Source organism: Cervus elaphus, chromosome 33, assembly GCF_910594005.1.
Source record: "Cervus elaphus chromosome 33, mCerEla1.1, whole genome shotgun sequence".
Taxonomy (NCBI): Eukaryota; Metazoa; Chordata; class Mammalia; order Artiodactyla; family Cervidae; genus Cervus; species Cervus elaphus.
This window is the reverse complement of record NC_057847.1, coordinates 30,431,813-30,452,627: the sequence shown is the minus strand read 5'-3', so window position 1 is coordinate 30,452,627 and position 20,815 is coordinate 30,431,813. Positions and strand designations below refer to the sequence as shown.

The 20,815-nt window shown below is 40.2% G+C and overlaps 1 protein-coding gene across 4 annotated transcripts in view; it reads left to right on the top strand.

The window, feature by feature from the left end:
• Positions 1-18,838, top strand: part of NOSTRIN (nitric oxide synthase trafficking) — a 63,425-nt gene extending 44,587 nt beyond the window's left edge. The window contains exons 9-16 of one of the 4 annotated variants that reach the window (XM_043894361.1): positions 3,665-3,763; positions 3,851-3,985; positions 8,461-8,569; positions 9,892-9,980; positions 12,979-13,104; positions 14,011-14,122; positions 15,232-15,321; positions 18,620-18,838. In XM_043894361.1, the coding sequence (XP_043750296.1) occupies positions 3,665-3,763; positions 3,851-3,985; positions 8,461-8,569; positions 9,892-9,980; positions 12,979-13,104; positions 14,011-14,122; positions 15,232-15,321; positions 18,620-18,756 (897 nt within the window). In that variant the 3' untranslated portion in view covers positions 18,757-18,838. Of the gene's footprint in view, positions 1-3,664; positions 3,764-3,850; positions 3,986-8,460; positions 8,570-9,891; positions 9,981-12,978; positions 13,105-14,007; positions 14,123-15,231; positions 15,322-18,619 lie in introns of all 4 variants that reach the window. The other 3 variants (XM_043894363.1, XM_043894360.1, XM_043894362.1) reach the window with 3 other exon arrangements.
• Positions 18,839-20,815: the final 1,977 nt, after the last annotated feature.

Below are 20,815 nucleotides of genomic sequence, written 5' to 3'. Positions count from 1 at the left end.
GCAGGGCAGTCAAAAATAAATAAATAAAATTGAGGATAAACTGACTCTTAAGCCCTGAGTGGAGAATGAAGAGTTTTAGGCTAAAAAAAAATTAAAATGCAGATTTCTGAGTGCCTGCTTATATAGGACGAGTCACAACTTCTGAATGATTTTAGAAAGGGATCTCGGTGATTGCTATGCCTAGTAAAGTTTAAGAGCTTCTGCTCAAGAAAAAGCAAGATATTTCTTTGATCAGTTTCATGAAAACAATTTAGATGAAAATGAAGTCCCTCCAAGCTCCCTGGGTAGTACTAACCGGAAGGCCAGAACAGCAGGAAATGAAAAGAATGAATGAAGAGTGTGAATTATCATGAAGCCTGGGCCCAGACAACCTCTCCATCTGCTTTTCCTTGATAACTTCTTGATCGCACTTTCCTTTCACATGCTGTTGTGAAAACGCATGAGGAAAATTTGAGGTCCTCCAGAGTCTCTTGCTTCTCTGTGCCCTATTTTATACAAAAAGAACAAGATAATAGAAAGCAATAATTCATTAAATGAGATATGGATTTCCCCTTTGCACAGTGGAATTTATCTCAGCCTCTTTTCATGAGCAAACATAGATCATCTTAACGATTTCCCTGAAATGTAATTAAAATCTGTTAAATATTACCATTGCCAGCAAGGGACAGGATTATTTTAGTCTCAGATTGATGCTAGTGGCTTAGCACTTGTCACAGTAAAGAAACAGCTGGCCAGCAGGGATCCAGTGTGTTTCCCAAACCTGGCTTTTGTTTCCCATCCTGTCCTTTGCTGCTTTCCAGATCTTTTTCTATAATGTAAAGACTCTTTCTGAAGACGGTTCAACTTGCGGTCCAGGACATTGAGCAGAGTTTATTTTACATATTTGTTAGAGGAGGCATATGGTTTTTGCCCTGTGAAGAAGCATTTACATTTACAAGGCTACTCTTCTGGGTCTTTAATCCTGTATCTGGGAGACAGAGGGCACGTTCAAATGGCTGGTACTTGAGATTTTGGAGAAAGAGTCAGGAGACCAACAGCAGAAACAAAAGGTACTTCATTCCCATTGACTTACAAAAACTGTGCAGATCCTGACTAGACAAGGAAGATGGCCTTGGGGAGCAGAGCTCCAGGCTTCCCAATTCAAAAGCCAAGACCCTTGGCACAGGATCAAAGTTTGCATGTGGTTGACATAGATGTTCACAGTTACTGCAGCCTTTTAGCACTTGCATTTAATAGTAGCATTAAAATGACTGTATACTAGTAAAGTGGGGTGTGTCCAGACAGCAGAACATTATTCATCCTTAAAAGGAAGGAAATTCTGACCCAGGCTACAAGGATGAATCTTGAAGATTTTATACTAAGTGAAATAAGCCAGACACAAAAGGACAAATATTGTATGATTCCTCTTAGATGAGACGCTTAGGATAGTTTCAGATTCATGGAAGACAGCAAGTAGAATTGTGGCTGCTGGGATGATGAGGGGAGGGAGAATGGGGAGTCATTGTTTAATGGGCACAGAGTTTCAGCTTTGCAAGATGAAAAATATTCTGGATATGGATAGTGGTAGTGATTGCACAGTGATTTCAATGGACTTAATGACACTGAACTGCACACTTGAAAGTGGTGAAAATGGTAAGCTTTACGCAACAATTACACAAATTTTTTAAAAAAATTTAATGACTATATACCATAGGTGAAATAACAACAGGATATGAATTCAGTCTACATACAGGGATATAAAGGAACACTGTACTGGACAGGCCAGTGGCTCCTGCAAGTGTGCTGAGAAGCAGGATGAGAGAAGCCAGTGGCCTTTGTGATGTCCCCACACCCCCACACTACCTAAGGCCTTGAATACAGTCCACCCTTCTTACTTCTTTGGTAATGCTACCCACTGGTTTGCCCACAACAGCGTTCTTCCTCATGAAGGACTCTTGCTGAGTGCTCTTTACTGTGGGAAGGGGTGAGGTAGAATGGCAGGTATGAGAGGAACCAGCCCAGCCTCTGGATAAAAGGGGAAAGCCCAGGCCTTGCCCTTACAGAAACAGAATGAGGCATTATGTCTTGGACACCTGCCACCTCTGTCAAACCCACAGGTATCTGGGCACATACCCAGCAGCCTCCTGCAGTCCCCAACATAGCCTAGGAATCCCCAGTGTGTATTCCAGTTGACCCAGCCTTCTCTGAACTTTTCTATTTCCTCAAAATAAGCAGTCCTCAGCTTGGCTCCCAGTGAGTGGCAAGAGCCTGATAACTAATTTTTTCTAAAATGTTAATGGCTGACAAGCCAAATGTGACCTCCCTATTTTCATTTATTCTTCCCAGTTAAAAAAACAAACCAATTAAAACTCCAAGAGTGGAATTTTTGTCATCCCACACAAAATGAGAAGGCTGTATTCCCACCTTCAAAGAGTGGTCTCTGAACCCCCAGCCCAGGAAAATGACTTGGTCAGGCTTTAAGGTTCTGCTCTTGTCACATAAGCTTCCTTAAGAAGAGAATTTGCATCTCATCATCGCTGTCCCTGCAAAGACTAACAGAAAGCCTTGTATGCGCTGCAAACAATTCTAGAAATATTTAGTGTCTGACTACATTTCCTAAATACAGAAGGGCTTTTACTGGGTTTCATTCTTTTTCTGGATGGCACAAATGATTTCAAATGATTCCTTTCTCCCCCTTCTTAGTGAACATCAAGTAACCTATGGCATCCACCTATGTGCCTTTTGGCCTAGAATAGACAGTGAAAGTATGAGAGTGAAATCAATCCTGCATGCGTGCATGCTCAGTCATGTCCAACTCTTTGCAACCCTGTGGACTATAGCCCACCAGGCTCCTCTGTCTATGGGATTCTCCAGGCAAGAATACTGGAGTGGGTTGCCATGCCCTTCTCCAGGGGATCTTCCTGACCCAGGAATCAAACCCACATCTCCTGTATCTCCTGCATTGCCGTGGATTCTTTACCCCTGAGCCAGCAGGGAAGCCAAAATTAATCCTAATGGAGGATAAATAGACAGACACCAAATCCATTCCTGTCCTGAGAACCTGCCCCCTCTGCAGTTTGGATCAAGAGGCACAAACAGGACGGCTCACTCAGACTTTCTTCAGTGTGTTAGTGCTTGGTGGGAGCCTTTAGTTTTGTAAATATAACAGTTCAGTTCACTTCAGTCGCTCAGTCGTGTCTGACTCTTTGCGACCCCATGAATCGCAGCACGCCAGGCCTCCCTGTCCATCACCAACTCCCAGAGTTTACTCAAACTCATGTCCATCGAGTCAGTGATGCCATCCAGCCATCTCATCCTCTGTCATCCCCTTCTCCTCCTGCCCCCAATCTCTCCCAGCATCAGGGTCTTTTCCAATGAGTCAACTCTTCACAGGAGGTGGCCAAAGTACTGGAGTTTCAGCTTCAGCATCAGTCCTTCCAATGAACACCCAGGACTGATCTCCTTTAGGATGGACAGGTTGGATCTCCTTGCAGTCCAAGGGACTCTCAAGAGTCTTCTCCAACACCACAGTTCAAAAGCATCAGTTCTTCTGCGCTCAGCTTTCTTCACAGTCCAACTCTCACATCCATACATGACCACTGGAAAAACCGTAGCCTTGACTAGACGGACCTTTGTTGGCAAATATAGCAGTGGGCTGATGTAATACCATTTTTTATCCTTTCAGAGCATCCTTGAGCTGGAGAAAGAAAGAATTCAACTCTTATGCAATAACTTAAACCAGTACTCCCAACATATTTCTGTTTTTGGCCAGACCTTGACCACAGTGAGTAGTAGAGGATCTGCCGTCTCTGGTGTGCATGGTAAGCACTGGCAGGAAACGTGTCTCTGCGACCTTGTTCTGCTTTTCTTGGCCTTGCAGTGCCACACGCAGATTCACTGTGCCATCAGCCAAATCGACATCGAAAAAGACATCCAGGCTCTCATGGAAGAAACCGCAGTTTCATCTACAGAAAATAAATCTGAGTTCCTATTAACTGACTACTTTGTAAGTATGGATGGAAGGAGGTTTCATTAGTGGGGAACCTTAGTCATACACTGAGGGATTCATTTCTTTAAAAATTGAGAGCAATTGTAAAGGAAACATTGTTTTTTAAATTAAAATATTGACTTTTTATAGTCTGCATAAGTTTAAAAACTGTGGTTTACAGATGGGGTGATGAAAATACGTCTTCAGTATTCTCTGCAAGGGAAGAAAGTCAAAGAGGATCTTAGACTGAATCTTTTTATTTTTGAAGCAAATATTTCATTTTTTTAACTAAAAAAATTAATTTTCATTGGAGCATAATCGATTAACAATGTTGTGTTGGTTTCAGATGTACAACAAAGTGACTTGGTCCTACAAATACATGTATCTATTCTTTTTCAAATTCTTTTCCCATTTAGGTTATTACATGGTATTGATCAGACCTCCCTGTGAAAGACAAAGTAAATTAGCAATTGCAATGTCTGTTCAAAGCAGAAACAAAGATAGAGATGAAAGTGGGAAGGAAGATTTGATTACATGGAGAAAGTACCTTTTTTTCTTCCAAATAGTGTAGGTGATCCCTGAGATGAGACAATGTACAATAAAATATATAGATTACTTTCTTGTGAAAATACCTCTATAAGCTAACCTGTCAATAAACTAAGGGTCATTCTCCTTGAAAATTTGACTAAGGTCCTATTGAAACATAAAGAAGCAGCCACAATGGTTTATCTTTAATTGACATGCCCATGGGAAATTTTGATTTCTATGTCATTTCAGTGCACCAGAACTAATGACTATGTATGTTGTCTTAGAGAATGGACTGATTCTCCAACTGGGAGAATAAGATTTTCTTAATATCCTTAATATTCTTGATGCTTTTCAATTGTGCTAGAGAAGACTCTTGAGTCCCTTGGACTACAAAGAGATCAAACCAGTCAATCCTGAAGGAAATCAACCCCGAATATTCATTGGAAAGACTGATGCTGAAGCTGAAGCTCCAATACTTTGGCCATCTGATGCGAAGAGCCAACTCATTGGAAAAGACCCTGAATCTGGGAAAGATTGAGGGCAGGAGGAGAGGAGGGGGAGAATGAGATGGTTGGATTGTATCACCAATTCAATAGACATGAACTTGGGCAAACTCCGGTAGATAATGAGGGATATGGAGGCCTGGTGTCCTGCAGTCCGTGAGACAGAAAAAAGTCAGACATGACTTAGTGACTGAACAACAGCGACAATATTCTTAAAGCAAAACACCTCCAAAATCTAACTTTATAGTCATTAACAGTAAGTGTGGACTGGGTTTTATCGAGTGCTACAAAATTCACACGGACTAGGGTAAGACAGGAAAACAATCTGAATGTAAATATTGAAGGGCTGGTGATTACTGTGAAAAATATTTGTAAGTTTACTGTAAAGGCTATGTTCAAAAGACTGTATCTGTGGTTTAAATGCCACCTCTGGTATTGATCTTCTTTCTGACAAATTTTTGGAAGAGAAGAACAAATTTAAGAAAGTTAATGATGGCAGTCTACTCTATCTCAAGTTGATCCAGTAGTAATCTATTCCTGGAAATACATTTGCAAACAATAGACATCCCCAAAGAAACCAAATTAAGTCTTGGACTGACATGGAATTCAGATTATAATGTGCATTCCTCCAGCAAGAAAGGGTTGATGGTTAGACAGAGGCATCCTTGCAGTTGGTAAACTAAGAGCCCACCTGCGGGAGTAATGTCAGCTTGGGCTTTCAGCCTCGGGCAGATGTGTGACGGAGTGGACTAGTGGAGACTTGAGAGTCACAGAAGTTGACTTTCAGGAGTAATTACTTACCAACTGTTTAGTCTTGGGCCTTCATTTATTTCTGAGTATCACAGGTAAAATGGGGAAAATAAAACCAATTTCATAGAATTGTTATAAGAATCACATGAATGAAAGGTACAGAAAAAAAATTATATAGTACACAGCATGTTGATATTTCTCCCGGCAATCTTGATTCCAGCTTGTGCTTCCTCGAGCCCAGCATTTCTCATGATGTACTCTGCATGTAAGTTAAATAAGCAGGGTGACAATATACAGCGTTGACTTACTCCTTTTCCTATTTGGAACCAGCCTGTTGTTCCATGTCCAGTTCTAACTTGCTTCCTGACCTGCATACAGGTTTCTCAAGAGGCAGGTCAGATGGTCTGGTATTCCCATCTCTTTCAGAATTTTCCACAGTTTATTGTGATCCACACAGTCAAAGGCTTTGGCATAGTCAATAAATCAGAAATAGATGTTTTTCTGGAACGCTCTTGCTTTTTCGATGATCCAGCGGATGTTGGCAATTTGATCTCTGGTTCCTCTGCCTTTTCTAAAACCAGCTTGAACATCTGGAAGTTCACAGTTCATGTATTGTTGAAGCCTGGCTTGGAGAATTTTGAGCATTACTTTACTAGTGTGTGAGATGAGTGCAATGTGCGGTAGTTTGAACATTCTTTGGCATTGCCTTTCTTTGGGATTGGAATGAAAACTGACCTATTCCAGTCCCGTGGCCACTGCTGTTTTCCAAATTTGCTGACATATTGAGTGCAGCACTTTCACAGCATCATCTTTTAGGATTTTAAATAGCTCAACTGGAATTCCATCACCTCCACTAGCTTTGTTCATAGTGAAGCTTCCTAAGGCCCACCTGACTTCATATCCCAGGATGTCCAGGATAATCAATAACCTCAGATATGCAGATGACACCACCCTTATGGCAGAAAGTGAAGAAGAACTAAAGAGCCTCTTGATGAAAGTGAAAGAGGAGAGTGAAAAAGTTGGCTTAAAGCTCAACATTCAGAAAACTAAGATCATGGCATCTGGTCCCATCACTTCATGGCAAATAGATAGGGTAACAGTGGAAACAGTGGCTGACTTTATTTTTCTGGGCTCCAAAATCACTGCAGATGGTGATTGCAGCCATGAAATTAAAAGACGTTTACTCCTTGGAAGGAAAGTTATGACCAACCTAGATAGCATATTAAAAAGCTGAGATGTTACTTTGTCAAGAAAGGTCTGTCTAGTCAAGGCTATGGTTTTTCCTGTGGTCATGTATGGATGTGAGAATTGGACTATAAAGAAAGCTGAGCACCGAAGAATTGATGCTTTTGAACTGTGGTGTTGGAGAAGACACTTGAGAGTCTCTTGGACTGCAAGGAGATCCAACCTGTCCATCCTAAAGGAGATCAGTCCTGATTGTTCATTGGAAGGACTGATGTTGAAGCTGAAACTCCAATACTTTGGCCACCTGATGCAAAAAGCTGACTCATTTGAAAAGACCCTGATGTTGGGAAAGACGGAGGGCAGGAGGAGAAGGGGACGACAGAGGATGAGATGGTTGGATGGCATCACCGACACAACGGACATGGGCTTGGGTGGACTCCGGGAGTTGGTGATGAACAGGGAGGCCTGGTGTGCTGCGGTTCATGGGGTCACAAAGAGTCGGACACAACTGAGCAACTGAACTGAACTGAACACAGCATATAGTTAAATATTTTAATCTCATTATATTTTTATAAAGGCTATTACAGTATTCTCTTTGCTCTAAATCATCATGCTTGCCTTTCTTCAGGACAATCTTTCTAAAGCTAATCTCTCCACCAATATTTAGGGTCCCAGTCTTTCTCCTTCCTTTTCAGATAAGTCCTGACTCCTCCACTTCCATCTTCAGTCATCAGTTTTCCCTCTTTCTCCAAGACTTCAGTCTCTACTGCATTCATGATCACCCACCACCCCACCAGACCTAACACCTTTTTGTTTTTGCACACAAAGGTTTTAATCATTTTAAGTTGCATATCATTGAAGGACATTTGCTCTTTGACTTGTTACTAGGCGTTTACACTGTGTCCTAACATCTTTATTCTTTCAATTCTGGAAACAATGCTTATGAAAGCTCTTACATAGTTAATAGTTCTCAATCTACATGGTAAAATTTCTACTTCAGCCATCAAATCTGACCTAAACTACTTAGATAATTTTTTTTCTTCCACTATATTTGCTCAAGCAACTGGTATGTTTATTTTTTATTTCACAAAAATCCTCCCTCTATCCTTTGCTTGGGCCGTTTCTCCTGCAAGGAGTGACCTTTGCCCTGCTTCCCCTCAACTGAAAGGTCCTGGTTAGGTCAGCTAGTCTCCTTACAGTTCTCACGCCCCTGACCTTGGTGAGCCACTTACTCCTATGAAAAAGCTATAGTAACATTCACGTTCCAAGGGTAATTTTTCCTGTTAAAGTAAGTTCTTGGCTATATACTTACCAGTTGTGAGCAAGATGTCTTCTTATTAAGCAGCTCTAGAAAAGGTAAACCTATCTGTGGAAAATCAAAGGTTATCGTGGTTTTATTATTTTTTTTTTTTTTACCTTCCATTAAGTTAAATTTGAATGTAGCAGTGAAAGTCTCAGTGAAACTAGTAGTAACAACTCTTCCTTTTTTCCACTTAAATTGCTAAACTTCCTTCTTTTTTCCTAAAGGAAGAAGATCCTAAAAATGCAATGAGTAAAGAGCGACAGACATCTTCAATAAAATCAAAACTGTTGAGACTGCAAAAAGATATTGAAAAAGCCTCGCGAGACCAAGAAGGTATGTAGCTATCTCTTTGATTGGCCTAATGAGGGAAAGTATTCTATCCTGAGGTTTCATTCAGAGTTGGGGTGCTTCTGCTTTTGCTGACTGGTGCAGGAATCATCTCATTCAAAGGACCAAATGTCAGACCTAATTTGTGTGACTAAAGAAAAATTTTCTCTCAAAGGAGGGAGCAAAAAAATTAAACATGACATTTTGGTCCATCTGTGAGATTTTTACAAGTACTATACCACCATTTCTAGAATTGTAACATTTTACTCTGTTCCTGAAATTGGCTGATACAAAGGACAATTAGTTTGGATTAAAAGATAGTAAACCTACTAGGTGGTTTACTTCCCAGGTGGCGCTAGTTGTAAAGAACCTGCCTGCCAGTGTAGGAGACCCAGGTTCAATCCCAGGGTTGGGAAGATCTCCTGGAGAAGGAAATGACAACCCAGGCCAGTATTCTTGCCTGGGAAAGCCCAAGGACAGAGGAGCCTAGTGGGCTATAGTCCATGGGGTCACAAAGAGTCAGACAGGACTTAGCAACTAAACAACAAAAACCTCCTAAGTAAAAGGCTTCTATTTATTTATTTTCCCCATATTAGTTTATATTATTCCATTGGAGGGGTGTTAATAGGTGATTTAAGATTTTTTTAATTAATTTACTTTGTACTGAAGTATTATTGATATAAAACACTACATTAGTTATAGGTGCACAACTTAATGATTCAACACTTCTATACTTTACAGAATGATCACCACTTGTTTGTTTTTTTTTTAAACCAACTTCCTGAGCGATGTGAAAATCATTCAAATTAAATCCTGTGCTTAGAGGTTAGGTATGTTAGAACATGAAGAAGCTCTAAAGTGCTACAGATAATGAAAACAATTCCATACTTGGGATTCTGATATGTGGAGCTTATTTTTTGTGGACCAGAGAACACTATTGCAATATAATACTTGATAGGAAATCCAAGAGAGCAAAATGTTTAGAAAGGTAAATACCAGCAGAGGAGAGCTTAAGATCATGGTAAATGTTAGGGAACTGCCACTGAATGGATCTACAGGAAGGACTCAAAAGCTCATCTTGAGTTTTTCATCTTGAACAGCAATCAAAACTCCTTAAGCAGCAGCATTTCTCTAATCTCATTAAATGAAGGTACAGGTCACCCATTCAGTAAAATTTAGCAACAACTACATACACAAAGGGCTCCAGCCATTTGGGAAATGCTCCAGGAATCAGTTCTGGGCTCTGGCTCCCTTTGAGCATAACCGCCTTTAACCCCTGTCCCTCCAGGACTCAGCAATGGTGACTGGCAGTATGATTTCACTTGCAGGCTTGGAACGAATGCTGAGAGCCTATTCCAGCCACTCTTCCTTCTCAGACTCAGAGAGCGAAAAAAGCACAGCAGCCTTAATGGACGAGGTAAATATTTGTGGAGCACAGTTTCTTAGATTTAATGATGAAGGAGCTATGTGGGGGACGCCTGTGTTCTGGCCCGTTTGACCGCTGTTTGCCTTCCCTTTCTCATGACACAGAACAGTCTAGTCAGACAGCTTGTAGGTCAGCTCCTTGACAAGTGGTTTGAGGAATCTGGAAAAACCCAGCTACTTAGAGTTGTTTGCTTTAGTGTCCTCCCAAGGCAAAAAAAAAAAAAAAAAAGCCTAAAATAAAATCCCTCCCCCGCCCCCACCATAGAATCACTCAGTCAAGGTCTGAAAATCATGTGTACTCTACCTCAGTTAACAGATGTGACTGAAAAACAAATGCAGGGTCTGCTTTCAGAGAGGCCTGCATCCGGATCTAGCTCGGCCGGTTACAGGGACCTGGGACAGGTTTAGTTTTCTCATCTTGGAAGTGGGGATGTCAGTACTTACCTCAAAGGGGTTTTGTGAGGTTGAAACAGTATTTAGAAAATGCTAGCATAGTGCACAGAGGAGAGCTGAAATCCTGGCAATTATTATAGAGATGCAGTTTCCCATTTATCCCTGAGCCAACATCAGGGTCCTCTGAGAACAATGGGGGAAAGGAGAGATGATGTACAGAGGGAAGATGGCTGTTTAGGGTGTGAGAGCTTCCAGGGAAACAAGGGAAAAAACTTCCGAGGCCAAGGTCATTTTGAGGGGAGGGGAGGTACGGTCAGTGGAGGTAGGGAGAGGCACTTCCGGGCCATTTTGCCGAAAGGCTGGACTGCAGCAGCACCCAGACATTTGTTGCGATTGATGGGCGGTGCGACCTCTTCAAAGGAACCCACATTATAAGGAAGTTAGCAAAGGCCTATGAATCTTATACAGGAATAAAAACAAACAAATACTGTGACCTATGTGTGGCAAGGTACACAATTTCTGTTATGATTGGAGAGAAAGCTGATTGGGGCTAATTTGAGAAGAATTCAGGAAGAGATTAAATCTTTAGCAATGTTTTGAAGGATCCAGGAAGCTGGGCCAGTTTTCCTTTCCTTGCATGTAGCCTAACTCTCTTGTAAAAAGTACGTACCTAATAAATTATGTCTGAAGATCAATTTCAATAGTCCTTTGGTAAAAATAGACAGATGCAGCCAGGTACTGTTTATCTGTTTTTTAACAGCAGCTTCCTTTAGTGGAGGTGCTGTTTCAGAAATAGACCTGACACTTTTTGTGAAAAGACAGGCCTGAATTCTGTTCACTTGGGAACAGAGGTCTAATATCCTTGCAGTGACATATGGCTACAATTTTTATAAAATTATAAAACAGACTGAAAGACATTTTCTGTGACAACATAAAATGTTTGGTTAACTAATTCAGTGTAAATGATATTTACCAAAAGGAAATCATATGAAGCATTTTATGATGGCATTAATTTATAAGTTTATTTCTTTGGATTCTTGCATAGCATTTTGTTATTGATACAGAATTTGTATTAGGATCTTCCAGGTACACAACTGGCCTGATTCACACAGTGGAAGATGCAAGATGGGAGATGATCTAACCCCTGAATTTATGGTGTTTAGGATCTAGCAATGAAGCAAAAAGGGTCTTCAAATAGTGGATGCCAAATATCTGTGTCAGAGATTACACATTCCCACAACTGGTGGAGGGAAACTATAAACAGTAATGGTGGTAGATTGATTTTGTCTTAGGCAGGGAAGGTTTCTTGCAGGGGAATCTCTATTTCCTATTTCATTGGCTCTTGGTCCAGTGCCGTGTTTGGGACAAGAATATTGGCAATCTATATTCTCTGAGAAATTGTTGCAGAAACTGGAAGTGTTTGGGGGCAGATATTATCTTTGGATACCAGAAGGAACACCACAGAACAGAGAGACTTGCTCTTGATGTTCTCAAGTGCAGACTGGATCTAAGGCTAGAAGCTATGGAGGAGCTTTTGATTGCATCTTAGGTGAGCCTGCCCACTGTGCAGTGAATTGTTCCAAGGAATAGAGCCCTTCCCCATTGATTGGAGGTGTTTGGTCCATGGCTATGATTCCCTGAGAGGGATGTTAGGATTATGAATCCCAGGCTGCAGACTTCCCTGGCAGTCCAGTGGTTAAGACACCTTGGTTCCACTGCAGCTGGCACGGGTTTGATCCCTGGTCAGGGAATCAAGATCTGCATTCCGAGTGGCACAGCCAAAACGTAGGGGGAAAAAAAAAAAAAAAAAAAGGAATCCCCAGGCTGGAGATGTGGAGAAGTGAGAGGCAATGGTAAGGAGAATGTTGGATAAGCAGACTCTTTCCAGTATTTAGATTCTGTGATTTGATTTACCTTGGCTGAACACAATTTGACAGAGAAGTCAATATAAATTTCTAGTTCAAGGTCAAATTGAAAACAGGAGAGACTAAGAGAATAGCTTTAGTTTCACTCTTTATTTTTATATTCAAAGAGCCCAGAATATTGTTTCTAGTTTTCAGAAGTGTTACTGCAAACTTTCCAGGTAATATAAGACCTCACCTCTTCAATAAATAATACCACCACCAACAAAAACCCTGCCACACATCATTTTAGTTTGATTCTGTTGACAGGAATCAATTCTGTTCTTTAAGTGCCCATGGCTCCTTTGCCTTTCTTCAAAGCCCCCTGAAAGCCTGCCTTCTGCAATCAGTACTTACTATTCTCTTTTCCCCATTCCTCAGCAGAAAGTCAAGTAAAGCTCTTCTTTGTCACGAAATGCTGAGTAATATATCTATCAAGCTTTCTGGTTTACCTTATTTACAAGGGTCCTGAATAAGATGAACTCAACAACTAAGGCTTTCTTAGACTTCTTAAAGGGTCCATTGTTTTTCCCTCTTCAGCATTTTCTGCAAATGAATTGCACATGAGTTGAATGTGTACTTTTCTGAACCTCTTTGTCATTTTGGAAGTTATCCTGACATCCCTTTATCCACCCACAATGAGTTGTGCCTCCTTCTCTAGAAATTTACTCTGATGGTCAAATGCTGTTTCCACAGAATAGCTTGAAACTAGACCTTCTGCAAGCAAACTGCTATAAACTGTCATCTGTGTTAGCAGAACTTGAGCAAAGACCTCAACCCAGCCATCCCTGTAGTAACTCGATCTTCAAGTGGAAAGAAAAGGTAAACATTTAAGAGGCTGGTTATAATTTCTTGACTGGCCTTGTTGGGTAGAATGACTCAAAGCAGCATCAGTGCAAAAAAGCTGTTAGGAATTCTATATGCCATATGCTCAAATCTCCAATTGCACAATTTTAAGATAAACTTATTTAATTATGTTTTGAGCACAGTAACAAGAGCTAAACACAAATGAAGACATTCTTTGTATTCATATGTAAATTAATGAGTTAAAAATACTTTGGGTTCCTTTTTCCTTCTCATTTTCTAACTTTATCCTTTGAACATGCTCTTATAGTAAAATTTCTATTACAGACCTAAATTGTAAGATTTTGTGATAAGCAGTAGTCTCATCCATTTAACATAGTACATGATGTTGATAATGTGTGAGCACAATTAAAAGGTTCACACACATGTACTAATGCTTTCCCAGTGTTTCACTCTAGGAATTGATGAGCATGTGAGTATACACAGTTATACTCATTTCCATTTGCTACCAGAAGAGGGCGCTGTAACTACCTTGCCATGAAGGGACAGCTTTCTGAGACTTGAGCTCTAAAAGGGTCTCAGTTATTTACACAGAGTCATGATTATTTCACTTGCATCAAAACCAATTAAAGTTGAATTTATAGAAGGAATGCTGTAAATATTATTTGGCTTAAGGCTACAGGTCAGAATTGCAAACACAGGCTATAAGATAGAGTAATGTCTAATTCTGAAAATATTAAGGTTTCAGTAAGAAAACCTCACTATAGTAGATTTAGAAATGTATTGAATAATTTCTTTACATCCTTCTCCCAATAATTAAAAAACAAATTCCTGAGGAAAACAGTTGCAGAAGAGTTACTTTTCTCAAATACTTTTGTTGATAGCGTTGTTAAAAATATCTTTTCTCCCCTATTCAAACAGCAGCAGACACATAGTTCTGTAAAAATATCTCGGCCTGTTCTGATGAAGAGACTAGAGAATGTTGTGAACAGAGCATCTTCTGATGGGCAGAGAATTCCAAGTCCTTCGTCTACAGGTAATCTCATGCCCAGAATAATTCGAGGCTGGGTTCTATCTGTAAAGCACATTGCCAAAATTATATTTTCTTTTCAGAACCACATTGATATAAATTGGCTCAAGGAAATTAACATTTCAATCAGGACTGATTAATTTATTAGAATGTGTAGCTTTCTGTGCAAATGTCATCCAAAAGGTGGGAAGGCTTCAAGAAGAATGCAGGTGGAGGGGGGGGGTAGAACTCTCTAATGTTTTAGGGAAGGTACCCCTAGTCCCCAGCATCCACGTTATTCAGACAGCCTGCAATTTGTTGTCTACATACTTACCCTGGAAACACTGTGAGGAGCTCTGAAGCCCTGTCTCCACAGCCTCCTCCAAACTGCCATGGAAACCCCGTCCTCTGTGTGAGAAACATCGTGATCCCAAAGCCTACCAGCTTTATTCAGTCACTTGACTTTGGTCATCTGTCCATCTACCCCCACTGCCTTTTACCTTTCAAATGCACCCCCCCCCCAACACACATCCATACAAGTACATTTCATTATCCTTTATTTTTCAACTATAGTATTACCATAACCTTGACTCTCTAGATTCTTGACTAGAACTTGGCAAAAAAAGAGTTTCAGTCAAACCCAGGCCATGGTAGTCCACCTGTACATTAAAGACCCACAGTTGCACAGTTTGAGAAACAGTTCCCTAAGTACCTGGGGATAATGGTAGGAAGCTCCTGCTCCAATATATTCCTGATGGGAAAAACAGGTGTGGGTTTTCCAAGACACAAATACAACATCAGTCAACACAGATTGACCTATGTGAAATTCACATGGAAAACAATTTAAAGTGGTCATCATTATTATTACTACTACAATAACTTTTTGTCTCTAGACTTATTTTCTATATTATAGCTTTTGAGTATATAATATACACAGTTCATTCACATAATACCTACATCAGAAATGGTTACTGAATCAAAGAATGAGTGTTATGTACAATGATAAACTTTCCTTCGGGGAAGATTTCAATATATTCAAGCTCTGCACTATGTGGTGAAAACTAGACCACTTCCCCACTGTGTTCATCTTGCCTACTGACCCAGCATTAGTCACTATAACTTGATCTAACTTTCAGCCTCCGGTGTGACCCAGCTCGGCAATGGTCTTTGCAAGGCCTTATATTCTTTTCAAGCCAGGCAAGATGATGAATTGGACTTGGAAAAAGGTAAGAATCATTCTCAAATAGTTGACTTGCCTTCTCGTGTGAAATCTTTAACTTGCCTATAACCTTTGTCCTAGCTTTTAAAGTTAGTATCATGTTAAATCAGTTTAGGTTTATAATCACCCTTCTTAGAAGATAGAAAGATAAGCATACCAGAAAGAAAGCTCACATAATAAAAACAGCTGACGTCTATGCGGTATTTACCAGGTGCCAGACCTTGCTGCAAACACATTGTCCAACTTAATATTCATAAAAACCTTTTGAGGTGGGTATTATTTTTTATGCCTGTTTTATGACTGGAGACTGAGACATAGAAATGTGAAGGACTTCGGGTAAAGTCACTAGCAGTTGAGGCTCAGGATTTGAACTTGGAAACCCAGTCATGTTGTTAATCACAGGGCTCAGGTGGGGTAGAATACCAGTAATGGACAGTTATCAGAGAGGCAGCCCCACCTTTTTCCTTTTTAGAAGCTATACATACTGGAGTGTGATGTCACTTCCCCTCATGGCTTAAGCTAAATGCCAGTTCTAGAACCTGGGTCAGAGGACTCCCAGCTTAGTACTTCTCCTACTTCTCTCTCAAAAAGGGGTTTTACGACTAATCAAAGGAATCAGATCCCCTTCTCCATGTCACAGATTTTTGTTTAACATCGGAAGGTATTATGTAAGGACAACCTCAGATATGCAGATGATAACACTCTAATGGCAGAAATCAAAGAGGAACTAAAGAGCCTCTTGATGAGGGTGAAGGAAGAGAGTGAAAAAGCCAGCTTAAAACTCAATATTAAAAAAACTAAGATCATGGCATTCAGTCCCATCACTTTATGGCAAATAGAAGGGGGAAATGTAGAAGCAGTGACAGATTTTCTCTTCTTGAACTCTAAAATCACTGCGAATGGTGACTGCAGCCATGAAATTAGAAGACAATTGCTTCTTGACAGGAAAGCTAGACAGTGTGTTAAAAAGCAAAGACATCACTTTTCCGACAGTGTTCCATATAGTCAAGGCTATGGTCTTCCCAGTAATCATGTATGGATATGAGAGCTGGACAATAAAGAAGGCAGAGCACCAAAGAATTGATGCTTTCAAATTGTGGTGCTGGAGAAGACTCCTGAGAGTCGCTTGGAGAGCAAGGAGATCAAACCAGTCAATCTTAAAGGAAATCTACCCTGAATACTCTTTGGAAGGACTGATGCTAAAGCTGAAGCTTCAACACTTTGACCACCTGATGTGAACAGCTGACTCTTTGGAAAAGACCCTGATGCTGGGAAAGATTGAAGGCAGAAAGATAAGAGGGCGACAGAGGATGAGATGGTTGGATGGCATCACTGATTCATTGGACATGAACTTGGGCAAACTCCGGGAGATAGTGTGGGTCAGAGAAGCCTGGCACGCTGCAGTCCATGGGGTCACGAAGAGTCAGACACAACTTGGTGACTGAACAGCAACAACAAGGGGTTGTGAAAACCTCGAGATTATTAAATGAGAAAAGGTTACCACCTCAACTTTCTTTGTACGTCCAGTTAGCAACCACATTCGAATGTTAAGCTAAGGCAGAGATCTGGAGATGAAAATGTTAGTGAGAAAGAATTGTGTCATAGGAGAAAACTTATATTCCATGACCAGGACACAGCACCTAGAATCAACAGAAAGTCAAAATGGATTTAACAGTTAAACAACAGGGACACCACCACATATTTGCTATTGGTTCATGGGTGCTTCCTTTGCAGTTTGCCAGTCAGACTTCACACAGTTACTTTTCCTTGTAGCTCAGAAATAAATAAAGACAAGGAAAAAGGAAATAGAAAGTAGACCCCACTCCTGCTTTCATCTGAAATCAATGTTGTCTTTAATTTAAAGTTTTAAGTGTTATAGAAGTCACTTTGTTATTCATCACGCCATCCAAAGACTACTTATGTCAGTAAGTGAGTAAATGAAATGCAGTATTCCCACTTTCCATATGAGTTAAAACACATATCCCAGATACCACCTAGAGCCCAGGGTTCTGAGTTTGAGTTACATAGTTAACACATTAAATTGATCATCTTGTTTATCTTCAGTTCTCTGTTGGTTGCAAAGCCTACTTATACATTATATCCCAAGTGGGTTCTTTAAATGGAATGACACATTGGAGTCTTAGGAAAGCTGAAGATAAAATTTTAAATTATTTATTTGTTTTGTTTTGTTTTTACATTTTTACTTTGTGACCATACCTTGAGGCACGTAGGATCTTAGATCCCCAACAAGAGATCAAACCCGCGCCTCTTATATTGGAACCGTGGAGTCGTAAATACTGGATGGCCAGGGTAGTCCATAAATTATGTGTTTGAATTCCAGTAGTGGATTGTGTCAATCTATTGACCTGAGAGAACACATTAAATGGAGTTTCTAGACTGAGAATGATCTCTTGCAAGAAAAAATAGTGATGTGACTAAGGAAAGATAGAAGGGAGGTTGACAGTCTCCTTTGCCTTGGAAAGAAAATTACTGGGGAGAAAAGTGAAAGAAAAAAGACTGAAAATGACTTTATGATGATGCTAAAGATCAAGTAGCTAGCTCTTGGATCCTGAAGGAAGGGGATGTTTCCACTTTGATGTACAGGAAGCAGCCAGAGAGAAAGGACTCTCTCACAAGACGGGGACTAGTGTTTTTATCTTGTTTTTAAATAGAGAATTAGAGAAGAGCCGTGTGTTTACTAGGAATTCTATTTACTTCAATCATTGCTTTAAAGGAGTATTGTTTTCAAATTGATACTTTATTCAAATTATCTAAATTGTTGAACAATGAGTTATATTATTGTGCAAAGCTGTAGGTTGGAACTTCGGACTATGCAGCTGGCACATACAGTGGAGAGAAGCTGCTTTGATCTAAAGAAAATTCTAGTAGCCAAGACATACTCTTAATAGTCAGCATACCAAACTATTGTGCCCACCAACATGAGGAACCCTTAAAGCACAAACAGTAAGGAAGAGTTTGGTGACAACCCATCAGTTCTATCCAAAGTAAACCAGGCAGCACAAGGACATAGGATCCAAAGTGATTTTGTTTCTAATTAAACTACTTTAGGGCACAACTCAGTTGTCCATTGCCTAACTCTTTTTAATATTCTCTGCATTCTGCCTGCTTCGTGCAGAAACCGTCAATAAGTTTTGCTTCGTCTGAATCACCTGCAGGAAAGTGATGCTCCCAATTAACTCCTTGAAAGCAGAATCTCCTTAAAAACTATCTTAACTGATCAAACTCGGGAAGGCATTAATCGCAGGAACTCACTTGTCTAACTAAATGTATGTGTGTTTTCACAGGTGACATCGTGACGATACACAAGAAAAAAGATGAAGGATGGTGGTTTGGCTCTTTAAAGGGAAAAAAAGGTCATTTTCCTGCCGCTTATGTGGAGGAGCTTCCTTCAAATGCCGCGGACACAGTTTCACAAGCATGAGCGAAATTCTGAAGGCATCATCTTACACATCGTTAATTATACAATGTGATGAAAATAAAGGGAAATGCTGTTGTCTTCACAAGTTTATCTTCCTAACTGGGTTCCATGATGCAGGCATGACGCAGATGTGCCCAAGATGCAGGTACGTCATGGCATTTTGCACTCTTAGTTCTTTGAAACAGTGAGAAGATGGAGGGTAAATAGGAGGTGAAAAAGATGTACCATGGTTCCTAGAGTTTTCTAAAAGACTCTAGAAATAATCCAAAACAGCCCCTCTCACAGGGAGAAAAGTGCAGAGCAGTTTAACCTGAAGTCAGATAGGTTTCGGTGGCACAACAGAGATTAGGACGCAGATGTCCTTTCCCTCAAGTCTTGGGTGGCAATAGCCACAGTAGGCCCACAAGGGGTCAAGCAGGGCCATGGAGATGGGCAAGAATACATATGAAGTCCAAGAAGACCTCAGCAGAGACAGGCAGGTAAAGCACCAGTGAGACAGACCCAAGTTAAGGACAGCAGAATAAAGGCTCATGAGCCAAGGTGGATAGTCAGCGTGGTTGGAAGAGAGGCTGGTAGACAAGAGGGCTCTATGCCAGGCAGAGGACCTCAGGGTAGAAAAGGGTTCCATCCTGAGCCAGTGACCTTCTGAGTTAGTGGCTTCTTACATATCCCTGCCCACAATCAGAATTACTCTTTGCATGAGGTCAAGCGTGAGTCAGAGATGGCTGAAGATCTGAGAATAAGAGCAAGGCTGATAGAAAAGGGTTAGGAAGGAGGCAGTGTCTGAAATTTCATGCCTCCCTGCCCAGTTGGAAACTTCATACACCAATTCAGAAACTAGGAATTGGATACTTTCCTTCCAGGTTGTGATGCAAGGGATATCCTAAGCAACTTCTTAGTGACAGACACTTAAATGCTAATGAGTCTCTAGTTTGGATGATAAGTTCTAAAAACCAGAATTTACTGTCAAAATGGAAAATTTAGAGAGATTTCTGCCGCTTCCTCAAATGCCCTACAATGGGAAAAGGTGGAGAATGAGAGACAGCAGGCCCCCAAACTTTCCCCAAGGGGAACATTTTAGAATGGAAAGGCGTGATACAGCAGCATCTCAGAAACTGGCCTACATCAGCTTGGAGATCACACACTCCATTGAACGGAAGGTCAAGATATTGCAAGAACATCTAAGCAGATTTACTTTTGTGCCAAACAGTCTGGCATTAAAGGAGTGATTAAAATCCATTCTATTACTCTCCTGCCCCCTACTTCTTTTTTTAACTTGTCACGTTTTATACTGTGAAAAAGGAAATTTTCAAATATATTTTATTTCACATAAGGTACATATATTTTTTATACTCTGCACCATTACACTCCTAAAGCAGGATATAACTAACAAAGATATTTATAGATACAGATATCAGACCAGAAGGAGCTCAAGTAAAACCTATTATGTGAGACATAACTTGCAGCCCAGAACAGATCAGAAGTTTTAAAGTCATCCTTAATGGCGTATTAATGAAGACATTCCACATGTAGAAAGTTGGCTGAGTAATAGGCCATTAAGACCATGAACAGAGATTTTGAATTTATATTTCCTTTTCATCTGACTTCTTTCCATTAAGCCTTGATGGATAAAAGAAATTGTGTAGCCATTGACTGCAGCCTACATGTGGTCATTTGTATAAAGTGATGATAATGATGATTGGACCCTGAAACTCTTTGTAAGTAATTTTCAAAGGGGCCCCTCTTTCTTCCTAAAGCAGTTTCACTTTGTAAAGACATAAATGGCTTTCCTGGTTTAAAATGTTGCTGCAAATTCTTTTTTTTTGCATCTGTGATATGAAATTTTTAAACTTCAAAGAAACACTATAGTATTAAGCTAGATAAAAATACAAATATTTTTGGGTGTAATAGACTTGCATATCATCTTAGAAGGGCAAGAATTTTCTGACAGGACAGGTGGGGATGGTACTACTTAGATTTAAGTAAAAATTAAGTGCATATTGGGAACATTAATGATATTCCCAAGTCTTCCACAGAGAATAAAATAATTGTTTTAATATTA